This window comes from Narcine bancroftii, chromosome 2 (genome assembly GCF_036971445.1).
Source record: "Narcine bancroftii isolate sNarBan1 chromosome 2, sNarBan1.hap1, whole genome shotgun sequence".
NCBI lineage: Eukaryota > Metazoa > Chordata > Chondrichthyes > Torpediniformes > Narcinidae > Narcine > Narcine bancroftii.
This window is the reverse complement of record NC_091470.1, coordinates 86,465,070-86,488,766: the sequence shown is the minus strand read 5'-3', so window position 1 is coordinate 86,488,766 and position 23,697 is coordinate 86,465,070. Positions and strand designations below refer to the sequence as shown.

At 41.3% G+C, this 23,697-nt stretch overlaps 1 protein-coding gene across 20 annotated transcripts in view; it reads right to left on the bottom strand.

Annotated features, from left to right (window-relative positions):
• LOC138753859 (alpha-(1,6)-fucosyltransferase) overlaps positions 1-23,697 on the bottom strand; it is an 852,902-nt gene that overhangs the window by 227,431 nt on the left and 601,774 nt on the right. For all 20 annotated transcript variants that reach the window (XR_011351465.1, XR_011351466.1, XR_011351467.1 and 17 more), the window contains one exon: positions 21,481-21,922. Coding sequence is in view for 17 of the 20 variants with exons in the window: in XM_069917380.1 (XP_069773481.1) it covers positions 21,481-21,683 (203 nt within the window). In the remaining 3 variants the exon portion in view is untranslated. The remainder of the gene's footprint in view (positions 1-21,480; positions 21,923-23,697) is intronic.

Sequence of the window (23,697 nt, the reverse complement as noted above, 5' to 3'; positions counted from 1 at the left end):
ACCGGCCTTCACTCACACAATCCTATTCATTCTAATTAGTCATAACTAACTGGCCCTCAGTCACACAATCCAATTCATTCTAATTAGTCATAACTAACCGGCCCTCACTCGCACAATCCAATTCATTCTAATTAGCCATAACTAACCGGCCCTTACTCACACAATCCAATTCATTCTAATTAGTCATAACTAACCGGCCCTCAGTCACACAATCCAATTCATTCTAATTAGTCATAACTAACCGGCCCTAACTCACGCAATTCAATACATTTTAATTAGCCATAACTAACCGGCCCTCACTCACACAATCCAATTCATTCTAAACAGTCATAACTAACCGGCCCTCAGTCACAAAATCCAATTCATTCTAATAAGTCATAACTAACCAGCCCTCACTCACACAATCTAATTCATCATCATTAGCCATAACTAACAGGCCCTCACTCACACAATCCAATTCATTCTAACTAGTCATAACTAACCGGCCCTCAGTCACACAATCCAATTCATTCTAATTAGTCATAACTAATCGGCCCTCACTCGCACAATCCAATTCATTCTAATTAGCCATAACTAACCGGCCCTTACTCACACAATCCAATTCATTCTAATTAGTCATAACTAACCGGCCCTCACTAACACAATCCAATTCATTCTAATTAGTCATAACTAACCGCCCTCACTCACACAATCCAATTCATTCTAATTAGTCATAACTAACCGGCCCTCACTCACTAAATCTAATTCATCATGATTAGCCATAACTAACCGGCCCTCACTCACACAAACCAATTCATTCTAATTAGCCATTCCTAACCGGCCCTCACTCACACAATCCAATTCATTCTAATTAGTCATAACTAACCGGCCCTCAGTCACACAATCCAATTCATTCTAATTAGCCATAACTAACAGGCCCTGACTCACACAATCCAATTCATTCTAATTAGCCATAACTAACCGGCCCTCACTCACACAATCCAATTCATTCTAACTAGTCATAACTAACCGGCCCACAGTCACACAATCCAATTCATTCTAATTAGTCATAACTAACCGGCCCTCACTCACACAATCTAATTCATCATGATTAGCCATAACTAACCGGCCCTCACTCACACAAACCAATTCATTCTAATTAGCCATAACTAACCTGCCCTCACTCACACAATCCAATTCATTCTAATTAGTCATAACTAACCGGCCCTCACTCACACAATCCAAATCATTCTAATTAGTCATAACTAACCGGCCCTCACTCACACAATCCAATTCATTCTAATTAGTCATAACTAACCGGCCCTCAGTCACACAATCCAATTCATTCTAATTAGTCATAACTAACCGGCCCTCAGTCACACAATCTAATTCATTCTAATTAGCCATAACTAACCGGCCCTCACTCACACAATCCAATTCATTCTAATTAGTCATAACTAACCGGCTCTCACTCACACAATCCAATTCATTCTAATTAGTCATAACTAACCAGCCCTCACTCACACAATCCAATTCATTCTGATTAGCCATAACTAACCGGCCCTCACTCAAACAATCCAATTCATTCTAATTAGCCATAACTAACCGGCCCTCACTCACACAATCTAATTCATTCTGATTAGTCATAACTAACCGGCCCTCACTCACACAATCCAAATCATTCTAATTAGTCATAACTAACCGGCCCTCAGTCACACAATCCAATTCATTCTATTTAGTCATAACTAACCGGCCCTCAGTCACACAATCCAATTCATTCTAATTAGTCATAACTAACCGGCCCTCAGTCACACAATCTAATTCATTCTAATTAGCCATAACTAACCGGCCCTCACTCACACAATCCAATTCATTCTAATTAGTAATAACTAACCAGCCCTCACTCACACAATCCAATTCATTCTAATTAGTCATAACTAACCAGCCCTCCCTCACACAATCCAATTCATTCTAATTAGCCATAACTAACCGGCCCTCACTCAAACAATCCAATTCATTCTAATTAGCCATAACTAACCGGCCCTCACTCACACAATCTAATTCATTCTGATTAGTCATAACTAACCAGCCCTCACTCACACAATCCAATTCATTCTAATTAGCCATAACTAACCGGCCCTCACTCAAACAATCCAATTCATTCTAATTAGCCATAACTAACCGGCACTCACTCACACAATCTAATTCATTCTGATTAGCCATAACTAACTGGCCCTCACTCACACAATCCAATTCATTCTAATTAGCAATAACTAACCGGCCCTCACTCACACAATCCAATTCATCCTAATTAGCCATAACTAACCGGCCCTCACTCGCACAATCCAATTCATTCTAATTAGGCATAACTCCCTGGCCCTCACTCACACAATTCAATTCATTCTAATTAGCCAAAACTAACCGGCCGTCACTCACACAATCCAATTCATTCTGATTAGTCATAACTAACCGGCCCTCACTCACACAATCCAATTCATCATGATTAGCCATAACAAACCGGCCCTCACTCACACAATCCAATTCATTCTGATTAGCCATAACTAACCAGCCCTCACTCACACAATCTAATTCATTCTGATTAGCCATAACTAACCGGCCTTCACTCACAGAATCCAATTCATTCTAATTAGTCAAAACTAACCAGCCCTCACTCACACAATCCAATTCATTCTAATTAGCCATAACTAACCGGCCCTCACTCACACAATCCAATTCATTCTGTTTAGCCATAACTAACCGGCCCTCACTCAAACAATCCAATTCATTCTAAGTAGCCATAACTAACCAGCCCTCACTCACACAATCTAATTCATTCTGATTAGTCATAACTAACCGGCCTTCACTCACACAATCCTATTCATTCTAATTAGTCATAACTAACTGGCCCTCAGTCACACAATCCAATTCATTCTAATTAGTCATAACTAACCGGCCCTCACTCGCACAATCCAATTCATTCTAATTAGCCATAACTAACCGGCCCTTACTCACACAATCCAATTCATTCTAATTAGTCATAACTAACCGGCCCTCAGTCACACAATCCAATTCATTCTAATTAGTCATAACTAACCGGCCCTAACTCACGCAATTCAATACATTTTAATTAGCCATAACTAACCGGCCCTCACTCACACAATCCAATTCATTCTAAACAGTCATAACTAACCGGCCCTCAGTCACAAAATCCAATTCATTCTAATAAGTCATAACTAACCAGCCCTCACTCACACAATCTAATTCATCATCATTAGCCATAACTAACAGGCCCTCACTCACACAATCCAATTCATTCTAACTAGTCATAACTAACCGGCCCTCAGTCACACAATCCAATTCATTCTAATTAGTCATAACTAATCGGCCCTCACTCGCACAATCCAATTCATTCTAATTAGCCATAACTAACCGGCCCTTACTCACACAATCCAATTCATTCTAATTAGTCATAACTAACCGGCCCTCACTAACACAATCCAATTCATTCTAATTAGTCATAACTAACCGCCCTCACTCACACAATCCAATTCATTCTAATTAGTCATAACTAACCGGCCCTCACTCACTAAATCTAATTCATCATGATTAGCCATAACTAACCGGCCCTCACTCACACAAACCAATTCATTCTAATTAGCCATTCCTAACCGGCCCTCACTCACACAATCCAATTCATTCTAATTAGTCATAACTAACCGGCCCTCAGTCACACAATCCAATTCATTCTAATTAGCCATAACTAACAGGCCCTGACTCACACAATCCAATTCATTCTAATTAGCCATAACTAACCGGCCCTCACTCACACAATCCAATTCATTCTAACTAGTCATAACTAACCGGCCCACAGTCACACAATCCAATTCATTCTAATTAGTCATAACTAACCGGCCCTCACTCACACAATCCAAATCATTCTAATTAGTCATAACTAACTGGCCCTCAGTCACACAATCCAATTCATTCTAATTAGTCATAACTAACCGGCCCTCAGTCACACAATCCAATTCATTCTAATTAGTCAAAACTAACCGGCCCTCAGTCACACAATCTAATTCATTCTAATTAGCCATAACTAACCGGCCCTCACTCACACAATCCAATTCATTCTAATTAGTCATAACTAACCGGCCCTCACTCACACAATCCAATTCATTCTAATTAGTCATAACTAACCGGCCCTCAGTCACACAATCCAATTCATTCTAATTAGTCATAACTAATCGGCCCTCACTCGCACAATCCAATTCATTCTAATTAGCCATAACTAACCGGCCCTTACTCACACAATCCAATTCATTCTAATTAGTCATAACTAACCGGCCCTCACTCACACAATCCAATTCATTCTAATTAGTCATAACTAACCGGCCCTCACTCACACAATCCAATTCATTCTAATTAGTCATAACTAACCGGCCCTCACTCACACAATCTAATTCATCATGATTAGCCATAACTAACCGGCCCTCACTCACACAAACCAATTCATTCTAATTAGCCATAACTAACCTGCCCTCACTCACACAATCCAATTCATTCTAATTAGTCATAACTAACCGGCCCTCACTCACACAATCCAAATCATTCTAATTAGTCATAACTAACCGGCCCTCACTCACACAATCCAATTCATTCTAATTAGTCATAACTAACCGGCCCTCAGTCACACAATCCAATTCATTCTAATTAGTCATAACTAACCGGCCCTCAGTCACACAATCTAATTCATTCTAATTAGCCATAACTAACCGGCCCTCACTCACACAATCCAATTCATTCTAATTAGTCATAACTAACCGGATCTCACTCACACAATCCAATTCATTCTAATTAGTCATAACTAACCAGCCCTCACTCACACAATCCAATTCATTCTGATTAGCCATAACTAACCGGCCCTCACTCAAACAATCCAATTCATTCTAATTAGCCATAACTAACCGGCCCTCACTCACACAATCTAATTCATTCTGATTAGTCATAACTAACCGGCCCTCACTCACACAATCCAAATCATTCTAATTAGTCATAACTAACCGGCCCTCAGTCACACAATCCAATTCATTCTATTTAGTCATAACTAACCGGCCCTCAGTCACACAATCCAATTCATTCTAATTAGTCATAACTAACCGGCCCTCAGTCACACAATCTAATTCATTCTAATTAGCCATAACTAACCGGCCCTCACTCACACAATCCAATTCATTCTAATTAGTAATAACTAACCAGCCCTCACTCACACAATCCAATTCATTCTAATTAGTCATAACTAACCAGCCCTCCCTCACACAATCCAATTCATTCTAATTAGCCATAACTAACCGGCCCTCACTCAAACAATCCAATTCATTCTAATTAGCCATAACTAACCGGCCCTCACTCACACAATCTAATTCATTCTGATTAGTCATAACTAACCAGCCCTCACTCACACAATCCAATTCATTCTAATTAGCCATAACTAACCGGCCCTCACTCAAACAATCCAATTCATTCTAATTAGCCATAACTAACCGGCACTCACTCACACAATCTAATTCATTCTGATTAGCCATAACTAACTGGCCCTCACTCACACAATCCAATTCATTCTAATTAGCAATAACTAACCGGCCCTCACTCACACAATCCAATTCATCCTAATTAGCCATAACTAACCGGCCCTCACTCGCACAATCCAATTCATTCTAATTAGGCATAACTCCCTGGCCCTCACTCACACAATTCAATTCATTCTAATTAGCCAAAACTAACCGGCCGTCACTCACACAATCCAATTCATTCTGATTAGTCATAACTAACCGGCCCTCACTCACACAATCCAATTCATCATGATTAGCCATAACAAACCGGCCCTCACTCACACAATCCAATTCATTCTGATTAGCCATAACTAACCAGCCCTCACTCACACAATCTAATTCATTCTGATTAGCCATAACTAACCGGCCTTCACTCACAGAATCCAATTCATTCTAATTAGTCAAAACTAACCAGCCCTCACTCACACAATCCAATTCATTCTAATTAGCCATAACTAACCGGCCCTCACTCACACAATCCAATTCATTCTGTTTAGCCATAACTAACCGGCCCTCACTCAAACAATCCAATTCATTCTAAGTAGCCATAACTAACCAGCCCTCACTCACACAATCTAATTCATTCTGATTAGTCATAACTAACCGGCCTTCACTCACACAATCCTATTCATTCTAATTAGTCATAACTAACTGGCCCTCAGTCACACAATCCAATTCATTCTAATTAGTCATAACTAACCGGCCCTCACTCGCACAATCCAATTCATTCTAATTAGCCATAACTAACCGGCCCTTACTCACACAATCCAATTCATTCTAATTAGTCATAACTAACCGGCCCTCAGTCACACAATCCAATTCATTCTAATTAGTCATAACTAACCGGCCCTAACTCACGCAATTCAATACATTTTAATTAGCCATAACTAACCGGCCCTCACTCACACAATCCAATTCATTCTAAACAGTCATAACTAACCGGCCCTCAGTCACAAAATCCAATTCATTCTAATAAGTCATAACTAACCAGCCCTCACTCACACAATCTAATTCATCATCATTAGCCATAACTAACAGGCCCTCACTCACACAATCCAATTCATTCTAACTAGTCATAACTAACCGGCCCTCAGTCACACAATCCAATTCATTCTAATTAGTCATAACTAATCGGCCCTCACTCGCACAATCCAATTCATTCTAATTAGCCATAACTAACCGGCCCTTACTCACACAATCCAATTCATTCTAATTAGTCATAACTAACCGGCCCTCACTAACACAATCCAATTCATTCTAATTAGTCATAACTAACCGCCCTCACTCACACAATCCAATTCATTCTAATTAGTCATAACTAACCGGCCCTCACTCACACAATCTAATTCATCATGATTAGCCATAACTAACCGGCCCTCACTCACACAAACCAATTCATTCTAATTAGCCATTCCTAACCGGCCCTCACTCACACAATCCAATTCATTCTAATTAGTCATAACTAACCGGCCCTCAGTCACACAATCCAATTCATTCTAATTAGCCATAACTAACAGGCCCTCACTCACACAATCCAATTCATTCTAATTAGCCATAACTAACCGGCCCTCACTCACACAATCCAATTCATTCTAACTAGTCATAACTAACCGGCCCTCAGTCACACAATCCAATTCATTCTAATTAGTCATAACTAACCGGCCCTCACTCACACAATCCAAATCATTCTAATTAGTCATAACTAACTGGCCCTCAGTCACACAATCCAATTCATTCTAATTAGTCATAACTAACCGGCCCTCAGTCACACAATCCAATTCATTCTAATTAGTCAAAACTAACCGGCCCTCAGTCACACAATCTAATTCATTCTAATTAGCCATAACTAACCGGCCCTCACTCACACAATCCAATTCATTCTAATTAGTCATAACTAACCGGCCCTCACTCACACAATCCAATTCATTCTAATTAGTCATAACTAACCAGCCCTCACTCACACAATCCAATTCATTCTAATTAGCCATAACTAACCGGCCCTCACTCAAACAATCCAATTCATTCTAATTAGCCATAACTAATCGGCCCTCACTCACACAATCTAATTCATTCTGATTAGCCATAACTAACCGGCCCTCACTCTCACAATCCAATTCATTCTAATTAGTCATAACTAACCGGCCCTCACTCACACAATCTAATTCATTCTGATTAGCCATAACTAACCGGCCCTCACTCTCACAATCCAATTCATTCTAATTAGCCATAACTAACCGGCCCTCACTCACACAATCCAATTCATTCTAATTAGTCATAACTAACCGGCCCTCACTCACACAATCCAATTCATTCTAATTAGTCATAACTAACCAGCCCTCACTCACACAATCCAATTCATTCTAATTAGCCATAACTAACCGGCCCTCACTCAAACAATCCAATTCATTCTAATTAGCCATAACTAACCGGCCCTCACTCACACAATCTAATTCATTCTAATTAGCCATAACTAACCAGCTCTCGCTCACACAATCCAATTCATTCTAATTAGCAATTACTAACCGGCCCTCACTCACACAATCCAAATCATCCTAATTAGCCATACCTAACCGGCCCTCACTCACACAATTCAATTCATTCTAATTAGCCAAAACTAACCGGCCGTCACTCACACAATCCAATTCATTCTGATTAGTCATAACTCACCGGCCCTCACTCACACAATCCAATTCATCATGATTAGCCATAACTAACCGGCCCTCACTCACACAATCCAATTCATTCTGATTAGCCATAACTAACCGGCCCTCACTCACACAATCTAATTCATTCTGATTAGCCATAACTAACCGGCCTTCACTCACAGAATCCAATTCATTCTAATTAGTCATAACTAACCGGCCCTCACTCACACAATCCAATTCATTCTAATTAGTCATAACTAACCAGCCCTCACTCACACAATCCAATTCATTCTAATTAGCCATAACTAATCGGCCCTCACTCACACAATCCAATTCATTCTGATTAGCCAAAACTAACCGGCCCTCACTCAAACAATCCAATTCATTCTAAGTAGCCATAACTAACCAGCCCTCACTCACACAATCTAATTAATTCTGATTAGTCATAACTAACCGGCCTTCACTCACAAACCCCATTCATTCTAATTAGCCATAACTAACCGGCCCTCACTCACACAATCCAATTAATTCTAATTAGTCATAACTAACCGGCCCTCACTCACACAATCCAATTCATTCTAATTAGTCATAACTAACCAGCCCTCAATCACACAATCCAATTCATTCTAATTAGCCAAAACTAACCGGCCCTCACTCACACAATCCAATTCATTCTAATTAGTCATAACTATCCGGCCTTAACTCACGCAATTCAATTCATTTTAATTAGCCATAACTAACCGGCCCTCAGTCACATAATCCAATTCATTCTAATTAGTCATAACTAACCGGCCCTCACTCACACAATCTAATTCATCATGATTAGCCATAACTAACAGGCCCTCACTCACACAATCCAATTCATTCTAATTAGTCATAACTAACTGGCCCTCAGTCACACAATCCAATTCATTCTAATTAGTCATAACTAACCGGCCCTCACTCACACAATCCAATTCATTCTAATTAGCCATAACTAACCGGCCCTTACTCACACAATCCAATTCATTCTAATTAGTCATAACTAACCGGCCCTCAGTCACACAATCTAATTCATTCTAATTAGCCATAACTAACCGGCCCTCACTCACACAATCCAATTCATTCTAATTAGTCATAACTAACCGGCCCTCACTCACACAATCCATTTCATTCTAATAAGTCATAACTAACCGGCCCTCACTCACACAATCTAATTCATCATGATTAACCATAACTAACAGGCCCTCACTCACACAATCCAATTCATTCTAATTAGTCATAACTAACCGGCCCTCAGTCACACAATCCAATTCATTCTAATTAGTCATAACTAATCGGCCCTCACTCGCACAATCCAATTCATTCTAATTAGCCATAACTAACAGGCCCTCACTCACACAATCCAATTCATTCTAATTAGTCATAACTAACCGGCCCTCAGTCACACAATCCAATTCATTCTAATTAGTCATAACTAATCGGCCCTCACTCGCACAATCCAATTCATTCTAATTAGCCATAACTAACCGGCCCTTACTCACACAATCCAATTCATTCTAATTAGTCATAACTAACCGGCCCTCACTCACACAATCCAATTCATTCTAATTAGTCATAACTAACCGGCCCTCACTCACACAATCCAATTCATTCTAATTAGTCATAACTAACCGGCCCTCACTCACACAATCTAATTCATCATGATTAGCCATAACTAACCGGCCCTCACTCACACAAACCAATTCATTCTAATTAGCCATAACTAACCGGCCCTCACTCACACAATCCAATTCATTCTAATTAGTCATAACTAACCGGCCCTCAGTCACACAATCCAATTCATTCTTATTAGCCATAACTAACAGGCCCTCACTCACACAATCCAATTCATTCTAATTAGCCATAACTAACCGGCCCTCACTCACACAATCCAATTCATTCTAACTAGTCATAACTAACCGGCCCTCAGTCACACAATCCAATTCATTCTAATTAGTCATAACTAACTGGCCCTCAATCACACAATCCAAATCATTCTAATTAGTCATAACTAACCGGCCCTCAGTCACACAATCCAATTCATTCTAATTAGTCATAACTAACCGGCCCTCAGTCACACAATCCAATTCATTCTAATTAGTCATAACTAATCGGCCCTCACTCGCACAATCCAATTCATTCTAATTAGCCATAACTAACCGGCCCTTACTCACACAATCCAATTCATTCTAATTAGTCATAACTAACCGGCCCTCACTAACACAATCCAATTCATTCTAATTAGTCATAACTAACCGCCCTCACTCACACAATCCAATTCATTCTAATTAGTCATAACTAACCGGCCCTCACTCACACAATCTAATTCATCATGATTAGCCATAACTAACCGGCCCTCACTCACACAAACCAATTCATTCTAATTAGCCATTCCTAACCGGCCCTCACTCACACAATCCAATTCATTCTAATTAGTCATAACTAACCGGCCCTCAGTCACACAATTCAATTCATTCTAATTAGCCATAACTAACAGGCCCTCACTCACACAATCCAATTCATTCTAATTAGCCATAACTAACCGGCCCTCACTCACACAATCCAATTCATTCTAACTAGTCATAACTAACCGGCCCTCAGTCACACAATCCAATTCATTCTAATTAGTCATAACTAACCGGCCCTCACTCACACAATCCAAATCATTCTAATTAGTCATAACTAACTGGCCCTCAGTCACACAATCCAATTCATTCTAATTAGTCATAAATAACCGGCCCTCAGTCACACAATCCAATTCATTCTAATTAGTCAAAACTAACCGGCCCTCAGTCACACAATCTAATTCATTCTAATTAGCCATAACTAACCGGCCCTCACTCACACAATCCAATTCATTCTAATTAGTCATAACTAACCGGCCCTCACTCACACAATCCAATTCATTCTAATTAGTCATAACTAACCAGCCCTCACTCACACAATCCAATTCATTCTAATTAGCCATAACTAACCGGCCCTCACTCAAACAATCCAATTCATTCTAATTAGCCATAACTAATCGGCCCTCACTCACACAATCTAATTCATTCTGATTAGCCATAACTAACCGGCCCTCACTCTCACAATCCAATTCATTCTAATTAGTCATAACTAACCGGCCCTCACTCACACAATCTAATTCATTCTGATTAGCCATAACTAACCGGCCCTCACTCTCACAATCCAATTCATTCTAATTAGCCATAACTAACCGGCCCTCACTCACACAATCCAATTCATTCTAATTAGTCATAACTAACCGGCCCTCACTCACACAATCCAATTCATTCTAATTAGTCATAACTAACCAGCCCTCACTCACACAATCCAATTCATTCTAATTAGCCATAACTAACCGGCCCTCACTCAAACAATCCAATTCATTCTAATTAGCCATAACTAACCGGCCCTCACTCACACAATCTAATTCATTCTAATTAGCCATAACTAACCAGCTCTCGCTCACACAATCCAATTCATTCTAATTAGCAATTACTAACCGGCCCTCACTCACACAATCCAAATCATCCTAATTAGCCATACCTAACCGGCCCTCACTCACACAATTCAATTCATTCTAATTAGCCAAAACTAACCGGCCGTCACTCACACAATCCAATTCATTCTGATTAGTCATAACTCACCGGCCCTCACTCACACAATCCAATTCATCATGATTAGCCATAACTAACCGGCCCTCACTCACACAATCCAATTCATTCTGATTAGCCATAACTAACCGGCCCTCACTCACACAATCTAATTCATTCTGATTAGCCATAACTAACCGGCCTTCACTCACAGAATCCAATTCATTCTAATTAGTCATAACTAACCGGCCCTCACTCACACAATCCAATTCATTCTAATTAGTCATAACTAACCAGCCCTCACTCACACAATCCAATTCATTCTAATTAGCCATAACTAATCGGCCCTCACTCACACAATCCAATTCATTCTGATTAGCCAAAACTAACCGGCCCTCACTCAAACAATCCAATTCATTCTAAGTAGCCATAACTAACCAGCCCTCACTCACACAATCTAATTAATTCTGATTAGTCATAACTAACCGGCCTTCACTCAAAAACCCCATTCATTCTAATTAGCCATAACTAACCGGCCCTCACTCACACAATCCAATTAATTCTAATTAGTCATAACTAACCGGCCCTCACTCACACAATCCAATTCATTCTAATTCGTCATAACTAACCAGCCCTCAATCACACAATCCAATTCATTCTAATTAGCCATAACTAACCGGCCCTCACTCACACAATCCAATTCATTCTAATTAGTCATAACTATCCGGCCTTAACTCACGCAATTCAATTCATTTTAATTAGCCATAACTAACCGGCCCTCACTCACACAATCCAATTCATTCTAATTAGTCATAACTAACCAGCCCTCACTCACACAATCCAATTCATTCTAATTAGCCATAACTAACCGGCCCTCACTCAAACAATCCAATTCATTCTAATTAGCCATAACTAACCGGCCCTCACTCACACAATCTAATTCATTCTAATTAGCCATAACTAACCAGCTCTCGCTCACACAATCCAATTCATTCTAATTAGCAATTACTAACCGGCGCTCGCTCACACAATCCAAATCATCCTAATTAGCCATAACTAACCGGCCCTCACTCACACAATTCAATTCATTCTAATTAGCCAAAACTAACCGGCCGTCACTCACACAATCCAATTCATTCTGATTAGTCATAACTAACCGGCCCTCACTCACACAATCCAATTCATCATGATTAGCCAAAACTAACCGGCCCTCACTCACACAATCCAATTCATTCTAATTAGTCATAACTAACTGGCCCTCAGTCACACAATCCAATTCATTCTAATTAGTCATAACTAACAGGCCCTCACTCGCACAATCCAATTCATTCTAATTAGCCATAACTAACGGGCCCTTACTCACACAATCCAATTCATTCTAATTAGTCATAACTAACCGGCCCTCAGTCACACAATCCAATTCATTCTAATTAGTCATAACTAACCGGCCCTAACTCACGCAATTCACTACATTTTAATTAGCCATAACTAACCGGCCCTCACTCACACAATCCAATTCATTCTAAACAGTCATAACTAACCGGCCCTAGTCACATAATCCAATTCATTCTAATAAGTCATAACTAACCGGCCCTCACTCACACAATCTAATTCATCATGATTAGCCATGACTAACAGGCCCTCACTCACACAATCCAATTCATTCTAATTAGTCATAACTAACCGGCCCTCAGTCACACAATCCAATTCATTCTAATTAGTCATAACTAATCGGCCCTCACTCGCACAATCCAATTCATTCTAATTAGCCATAACTAACCGGCCCTTACTCACACAATCCAATTCATTCTAATTAGTCATAACTAACCGGCCCTCACTCACACAATCCAATTCATTCTAATTAGTCATAACTAACCGGCCCTCACTCACACAATCCAATTCATTCTAATTAGCCATAACTAACCGGCCCTCACTCACACAATCTAATTCATTCTAATTAGCCATAACTAACCAGCCCTCGCTCACACAATCCAATTCATTCTAATTAGCAATAACTAACCGGCCCTCACTCACACAATCCAAATCATCCTAATTAGCCATAACTAACCGGCCCTCACTCACACAATTCAATTCATTCTAATTAGCCAAAACTAACCGGCCGTCACTCACACAATCCAATTCATTCTGATTATTCATAACTAACCGGCCCTCACTCACACAATCCAATTCATCATGATAAGCCATAACTAACCGGCCCTCACTCACACAATCCAATTCATTCTGATTAGCCATAACTAACCGGCCCTCACTCACACAATCTAATTCATTCTGATTAGCCATAACTAACCGGCCTTCACTCACAGAATCCAATTCATTCTAATTAGTCATAACTAACCGGCCCTCACTCACACAATCCAATTCATTCTAATTAGTCATAACTAACCAGCCCTCACTCACACAATCCAATTCATTCTAATTAGCCATAACTAACCGGCCCTCACTCACACAATCCAATTCATTCTGATTAGCCATAACTAACCGGCCCTCACTCAAACAATCCAATTCATTCTAAGTAGCCATAACTAACCAGCCCTCACTCACACAATCTAATTTATTCTGATTAGCCATAACTAACCGGCCCTCACTCACACAATCCAATTAATTCTAATTAGTCATAACTAACCGGCCCTCACTCACTAAATCCAATTCATTCTAATTAGTCATAACTATCCGGCCTTAACTCACGCAATTCAAATCATTTTAATTAGCCATAACTAACCGGCCCTCAGTCACATAATCCAATTCATTCTAATTAGTCATAACTAACCGGCCCTCACTCACACAATCTAATTCATCATGATTAGCCATAACTAACAGGCCCTCACTCACACAATCCAATTCATTCTAATTAGTCATAACTAACTGGCCCTCAGTCACACAATCCAATTCATTCTAATTAGTCATAACTAACCGGCCCTCACTCGCACAATCCAATTCATTCTAATTAGCCATAACTAACCGGCCCTTACTCACACAATCCAATTCATTCTAATTAGTCATAACTAACCGGCCCTCAGTCACACAATCCAATTCATTCTAATTAGTCATAACTAACCAGCCCTCAATCACACAATCCAATTCTTTCTAATTAGCCATAACTAACCGGCCCTCACTCACACAATCCAATTCATTCTAATTAGTCATAACTATCCGGCCTTAACTCACGCAATTCAATTCATTTTAATTAGCCATAACTAACCGGCCCTCAGTCACATAATCCAATTCATTCTAATTAGTCATAACTAACCGGCCCTCACTCACACAATCTAATTCATCATGATTAGCCATAACTAACAGGCCCTCACTCACACAATCCAATTCATTCTAATTAGTCATAACTAACTGGCCCTCAGTCACACAATCCAATTCATTCTAATTAGTCATAACTAACCGGCCCTCACTCGCACAATCCAATTCATTCTAATTAGCCATAACTAACCGGCCCTTACTCACACAATCCAATTCATTCTAATTAGTCATAACTAACCGGCCCTCAGTCACACAATCCAATTCATTCTAATTAGTCATAACTAACCGGCCCTCACTCACACAATCTAATTCATCATGATTAGCCATAACTAACCGGCCCTCACTCACACAATCCAATTCATTCTAATTAGTCATAACTAACTGCCCTCAGTCACACAATCCAATTCATTCTAATTAGCCATAACTAACCGGCCCTCACTCGCACAATCCAATTCATTCTAATTAGTCATAACTAACCGGCCCTAACTCACGCAATTCAATTCATTCTAATTAGCCATAACTAACCGGCCCTCACTCACACAATCCAATTCATTCTAATTAGTCATAACTAACAGGCCCTCAGTCACACAATCCAATTCATTCTAATTAGCCATAACTAACCGGCCCTCACTCACACAATTCAATTCATTCTAATTAGTCATAACTAACCGGCCCTCACTCATACAATCCAATTCATTCTAATTAGTCATAACTAACCGGCCCTCACTCACACAATCCAATTCATTCTAATTAGTCATAACTAACCGGCCCTCACTCACACAATCTAATTCATCATGATTAGCCATAACTAACCGGCCCTCACTCACACAAACCAATTCATTCTAATTAGTCATAACTAACCGGCCCTCACTCACACAATCCAATTCATTCTAATTAGCCATAACTAACTGGCCCTCACTCACACAATCTAATTCATTCTGATTAGCCATAACTAACCGGCCCTCACTCACACAATCCAATTCATTCTAATTAGCCATAACTAACTGGCCCTCAATCACACAATCTAATTCATTCTAATTAGCCATAACTAACCGGCCCTCACTCACACAATCCAATTCATTCTAATTAGCCATAACTAACCGTCCCTCACTCACACAATCTAATTCATTCTGATTAGCCATAACTAACCGGCCCTCACTCACACAATCCAATTCATTCTAATTAGCCATAACTAACCGGCCCTCACTCACACAATCCAATACATTCTAATTAGCCATAACTAACCGGCCCTAACTCACACAATCCAACTCATTCTAATTAGCCATAACTAACTGGCCCTCACTCACACAATCTAATTCATTCTGATGAGCCATAACTAACCGTCCCTCACTCTCACAATCCATTTCATTCTAATTAGCCATAACTAACCGGCCCTCACTCACACAATCTAATTCATTCTGATTAGCCATAACTAACCGGCCCTCACTCACACAATCCAATTCATTCTAATTAACCATAACTAACCGGCCCTCACTCACACAATCCAATTCATTCTAATTAGCCATAACTAACCGGCCCTCACTCACACAATCTAATTCATTCTGATTAGCCATAACTAACCGGCCCTCACTCACACAATCCAATTCATTCTAATTAGCCATAACTAACTGGCCCTCACTCACACAATCTAATTCATTCTGATTAGCCATAACTAACCGGCCCTCACTCACACAATCCAATTCATTCTAATTAATCATAACTAACCAGCCCTCACTCACACAATCCATTTCATTCTAATTAGCGATAACTAACCGGCCATCACTCACACAATCCAATTCATTCTAATTAATCATAACTAACCGGCCCTCACTCACACAATCCATTTCATTCTAATTAGGCATAACTAACCGGCCATCACTCACACAATACAATTCATTCTAATTAGCCATAACTAACCGGCCCTCACTCACACAATCCAATTCATTCTAATTAGTCATAACTAACCTGCCCTCAATCACACAATCGAATTCATTCTAATTAGCCATAACTAACCGGCCCTCACTCACACAATCCAATTTATTCCAATTAGCCATAACTAACTGGCCCTCACTCACACAATCCAATTCATTCTAATTCGGCATAACTAACCGGCCCTCACTCACACAATCCAATTCATTCTAATTAGCCATAACTAACCGGCCCTCACTTACACAATCCAATTCATTCTAATTAGTCATAACTAACCGGCCCTCGGTCACACAATCCAATTCATTCTAATTAGTCATAACTAACCGGCCCTCACACACACAATCCAATTCATCATGATTAGCCATAACTAACCGGCCCTCACTCACACAATCCAATTCATTCTAATTAGCCATAACTAACCGGCCCTCACTCACACAATCCAATTCATTCTAATTAGCCATAACTAACTGGCCCTCACTCACACAATCTAATTCATTCTGATTAGCCATAACTAACCGGCCCTCACTCACACAATCCAATTCATTTTGATTAGCCACAACTAACCGGCCCTCACTCACACAATCCAATTCATTCTAATTAGCCATAATTAACCGGCCCTCACTCACACAATCCAATTCATTCTAATTAGCCATACTAACCGGCCCTCACTCACACAATCCAATTCATTCTGATTAGCCATAACTAACCGGCCCTCACTCATACAATTTCATTCATTCTGATTAGCCATAACTAACCTGCCCTCACTCACACAATCCAATTCATTTTAATTAGCCATAACTAACCGGCGCTCACTCACACAATCCAATTCATTCTGATTAGCCATAACTAACCGGCCCTCACTCACACAATCCAATTCATTCTAATTAGCCATAACTAACCTGCCCTCAATAAATCCCTTTGTCTTGTGGATAAGCATTTACTTCATAAAATGGAACACTAATTCGATGAACTTCCCAATATTCCTTTTGGGATGATAAACGCCAACGAAGCCACACACTGGAAATCCTTCTTTCATTCAGGTGATCTGTCAGCAAGCTACCATGTGTTGTGACTCACTCGCTCAAGAGATGCCCATTTTAGTACCATCAACTGAGACGCAAGTCATCTCGTCCGTGATCAATTACCAATGATTGAAAGACATTTTGTGTGCCCAGTAAAGAATCTAGTCATTTTGTAAATTCATTCTCCATCGACGCTGACGTTGCAACAAACAATTCACATTCCATGTCACCATTTTTGGGGCAAAGCACTTCGGACAATAGAGAAATGAGAGCAGTCACTCAAATCCATGGGTATCCATTAATTCCATTCACATGCTCCCTGCTCCCAAATCCTCAACTTCACTCTTGAAATACAAACCCGCATTCTCTAGTGATTGTGCAATTTGGCCTTTACAGCTGTCAAGGAGTCCCATTGTTGAAAAGAGGGCTCCTTGATTTTACTCTGGACAAGCTGAGCCCGACATTCTGAATTGGCCCCACAAGGGGAAAGAGATGCTCACCGGATAAACTCTCCGACCTCTCTTCTTTTAAATACGGACTCGACACACCTTGTAATGTTCATCAGTTTCACACCGCTAAGCCGTGATTAAATCTTCCCTTCCGGGAATATCACTTTCCTTCAAATGGCCTGCTCTGAATGGTTCTATCCCAAGATCTGACCAAACTCTGCACAAATAAATGAAATCCTTGTATTCCAAAGCTACTTAAAATAAGGAATGATATTTCAATTGATAACATTTCTCACATTTCTTATATTGCAAAATGTTCGGCCTTAAATAAGTGCCACGAGCTTCTTTTGATCGCCCCACGTGGATTATCAGAAGCATTTGGCACTCCACATCAAATTCTCTTTTGCACTGCAGTCGTGCTCTTCGTACCATGTGGTGACCAGAACTGTACACAGTCCTCCAGCTGAGTCCAAACCAACATTTCATCCATCTGCCGCCTCCTTATTATCATCATGGGGCCCAGACCCTGGTGATAATTCTCTGAGCACAGCTTCCTTATATTTTATAATGCCAACATTAACTGTCCATTTTTACATTAGATGAAAACAATTGGTGGGGCTGTCAGAAGAAAGAATCTCAGGGATGTATGTGATGTCATGAATGGATTCTGAAAATAAATCTGAAATCTGAAAATCCGAACTCTGAATCTGAGCTGCTGTAACGGTAGCAGTGCAGAGCCGGGAAAGCAGGGAGCAGAGATAGGGTGCTATACCACAGGGCCCTTCTGCCTGGTCATGAGGGTGACGGCTCCATATAGACTCGAAACGGTGTTAAAGGAGCTGCTCACACCACCAGAATCAGAGAGGGAGAAGCACAAGAGACGGTGCTACAGGGAAGGGGGACCACAGCAGCATACCTCTGAGGGACTCAGTGGCCGAAGGGCACACACCGGCTGTGGGCTGCTGGAGACCAGGTATGGGGACAGGGATTTGAGGGCAAGAAAGGCTCCCCAAGGGCTATAGGGCTTGAGGGCCTCTTGATTGTGCCAGAGGTTTGGATCTGGAGTTCTTTGGGAGCTTTTTGCTTGTGTATTAGCTTCTATTTCTTTTGCGGCCAGGCGGGCGGTGTTGCTCAGATGGAGGGAGATTACCCTGCCTCAACACGTGATGTCATGCATTGTTTAAAGGTAAAGGAGATTAGATGCTCATTTCTGATTTGAATGTAAATTTTAAAACATTTTTTGAGTTACTTTTATAATCTTTGATGTGTTGTGAAGGTAGAAATGTTGACTAATTAGGTCATTTATCACTCTGAGAAGAATTCTGTTTTTTTTTTCTGGCCAAACAGCTTCTTTCTTGCTAGTGGGTTTATATTTTCCTTTTTTTTAAATAATAAAATAGTAAAATATCAATGCAATATAATCTGTTTGATTAAAATGTGGGGTACCTTGGATGAAATGATATGTTTAAGTGTAGTGGATCTTTTTGACTTTTACTCTGTATTTCAATTTCAGTGTTAATAAACATATTGAAATTAATCTGGAGCTCAGATGGCCGATGGATTGAACAGGAGTCTGAGCAGCTTCAGAGGCTGACAGAGCACTGGAGGCGAATCCACGGGCACTCAATGTCTCTGAAGGGACTCTCTTTTGCTTCTCCTTCACTTATTGTCAGAGGCGCTGGGAAATGGTCAAGCTGACTCTTTGTTTGCCTGATAGCGGACAAAAGTTGAAGTCTACTGCTGTATATTTTTCTGCATTATTACATGGCAATAAAAGGAACCTTGACCTTGAACCTTGCCACTGTCCTCTACCATCACCATGAAGTAAAACGATGCTTTTGTGATCCAAAGTGAATGACCTCTTATGCTCTCACACTGAATTTCACCTGCTGCGACTTGGCCAATACAATCCAGTGGCACTTATTTAAGGCCGAACATTTTGCACCTCCTGCATGTAAAAAACTTCAAGTTCCTGGGTGTCAACATCTCTGAAGATCTACTCTGGTTGCAACCTCTTCTCTAGGCCCTTTCAAACTACCATGTAAAATGGGGTTAGCCAGGCAGATTTCCTGGTTAGCGCTCCAGTTATGCGGCAGTTAGAAAGGGTCCGAACCAGGTCAAGCCCATCGGGACCCAACTGGGTCCCTAACCTACCTAAGAGGTAGTCAGGAAACCCAGTTACTTATCCAGATCTCATCCACAGCCGACTTGAACAAAAAAATGGCGCACTTGCCATCAGGCGTCACCGGACGCCCAGAAGTACTTCCAGTGAGTGAGTGATGCGTCATTCACCATGTCATCGCCGGGGAGCTGGATCCCTCTTAAAACGCCGGGTTAGCAATTTAATGAGTCAATCCCCTTGTGATTCGAAAGGTGCTGGACCCTTGCCCCAGTAATCGTACCCATTTCCCAGGAGGGCTACCCAGGTGCTGCAGTTTGAAAGGGACTAGGCTGAAAACCAGTAACTCTAGTTTCAACGGCTATCAGGTCTTGAACCTCCCCTTGTTACATTGCTCCGACCCCTCAAAAGGACCGCCTGCACTATTGAAACACCACCTTCTTTTGCACCAGGATAAATGAATATTTATTATCCATAATTCAATGCATTATTTATTATGTGGTCACTTTTATTAGTTTTGTAGGTTTTTTTTTACAAAATACCTCTTTTAAATTAATTCAATTAGTTTACTCTGATAGTTATTCTTTACACAGATTCAGCAAGAAGTACTTTTGGTGCATATGTACATTGTACAATGTGTATGACAATAGACCTATTATCATTAACAAGCAGTTATAAACATTTCTGCAAAAAGATATTTCTTACAATATATATCTACTAAAGGCGCTCTCCCACCTTTCAAACCAAATGTATGCAACATGCCCTGTGTAAGTCTTCGAAGCTGCCAGATCTCTTCCCCACCCCCACCCCTCCCCACCCCACCCCCCAGCCCTCATTCACCCACCTTAGAGACTCTGCCATCCTCCGCAGATCTTCATTTTGTTGCTTCAAGCGTTCCAGTTTAGCCAGGATCTTGGACAGTTCTCTGCTGGAGCGATCGGGTTGGTCGCTGTCTCGCACTAAATGCCCGCCGATGTAGAACAACAAAGTCCCCCAGGCCAGGAGGATCAACATAATCCATCGCCAGGAGTTGGTCCATGGCCGCATCTTCAGCTGGTCAGCTCTCTCTGCACTCCACAGCAGCCGTTCACAGGACAGGGGCTGGCATGCTTTTGGGAGCTGTGCCAAGGTGAATGAGTTTCTGTCTTTCTCTCCCTCAAAGCATTGTTGCCAGCAGTAAGATCAGCTCCTCAAATTTCTTACAGCACTCTTTTCCCCCAAATAAAGCTTCCCCTTGATTTGACAACCAGCAAATTCCCTTCTTAAAAGCCTCTCATTTCGACACTCTGCAGAAAGAGAAGTAAAAGAACACTCAATTAGATTAATTATATGACTTGCAGATAATACTCCATATATGAAAGCAATTTCACTGAAAGCCCAGACTCTGTTATAGGGAGAAAGACCAGATCTTTTTAGCAAGCCTGGGCGATCCAACAGGACAAATTTCTGTTCCTGCGGCTGATCCTGAGAGAACATTCCAGACAAACACAGTGTAAAGCATTCATTTACAGATGGTCATGAGCAGTGAAGACAATATCTTGGCAAGTTTTAAACTGGAACAATAAAAGCTGAATTGAAAAGATATTTTTAACTTGAACTTGGTACACAGAGGTAAATTACCACTTGAAAGAATCGTCGAACTCTGAATAAGAAACCTGGAAGCTCAGCCTCTTAAATACAAGAATTCTAATTTAGATAACTTCTTTTCAATCAGTCTACTCTCGACCATAGCAAAGCGATGGGAGATGTGACCGAGAACGCTGGCAAGGGCCTCCTACTCACTATCATCTGGATTTGCTAGGACCACTCAGCTCCAGACATTCCTCAGAGCCCTGGTCTAGAAATCAGACAGGGTTCCAGGGGTGAAAGGAAAAGGGAATTCCCTTGGCATCAAGGGAGAATTTGAAAGGCTACAGGATCAAGGAGCCTTGGCAAAAGAATGGGAATCCGACCTCCATTGGTCAGAACCATACCCACATAATAGTTGTTGTTGCTCAGGCCAGTCGCCCCCTGCCCCCGTCTGTGATATCAGAGCAGAAGTTCCTCAGTGCAACTTTTAGGCCCAACATCATAATCAATGACTTTCCTTCTCTGAGATGCTTTGCTGGTGATTCCCCGCTCATGCATCAAATGAGGCAGCCCCTGGCTGCAAACAGCGGGACCTCAACATCATTCATTGCTGGACTGGTGAGCGCCGAGTAACGTTCCCACCACCTAAATGCCGAGGCAATGATCACTTTCAACAGGAGTTTGTGGAACTACCCTCCCTCGACATTTAATGGCATAATCATTTTCAAATCAACTACCATCAATATCCCCAGAGAGGTGAGCACACTGACCAGAAACTCAACCGGACCAGCCGCATGAAGAGCAGATCTCGAGGCTTTTCTGCCAATTGCAAGGTGCAGGTCAGGAGTGAGATGGGACACACTCCATAAGCCTTGCGTCTGCGCCCTCACCCCAAGGCCCATTCCCCCACCAGCATGAGATGATTGAGCGTGCGGCAGCTGCCTGGCTCGGGCTACTCTGGTAACCTCGCACAAACCGCTGTCTCATCCACTGAGCAGAGGGAGCACCCGCAGATACCTCTCCAAGCCGCACGCGACTCCAACTTGTGACCCTTCATCGAGACTGGGTGCTGCATCCCTGCAGCAAACATCACCAGGGTGATGGCAGCAGTTCAAAGTGGTGGCTTTCATCCACCTTCACAAGGCTAGTGAGGGATGAGCAGTAACTCTCCCAAAAATGAATAAACCCTCGCCTCCTCACAGATCTCAGGCCAGCATCTGACCAACTACCTTTTCTCTGGACCCTGCTCATCATTCCAATCTGCATGAGATACATGCATGGGGCAAAGAGCAAATGGATCGCCCCCGCATTATCCCCACAATGACCGAGATGGTGCAGGAAGCAAGTCAAAGAGGTGAGCATGTGAGCAGGCTGGAGTATTGGTCATGAAGGGTGTTTTTGGGGTTGGGGAGGAGTGAAGATCTCAAGAAGCTGAGGTTGGGGATTGCCAGGCGGCTGAGTGGGGTGTGTGTCAGTGGGGTGAGTAACGGGG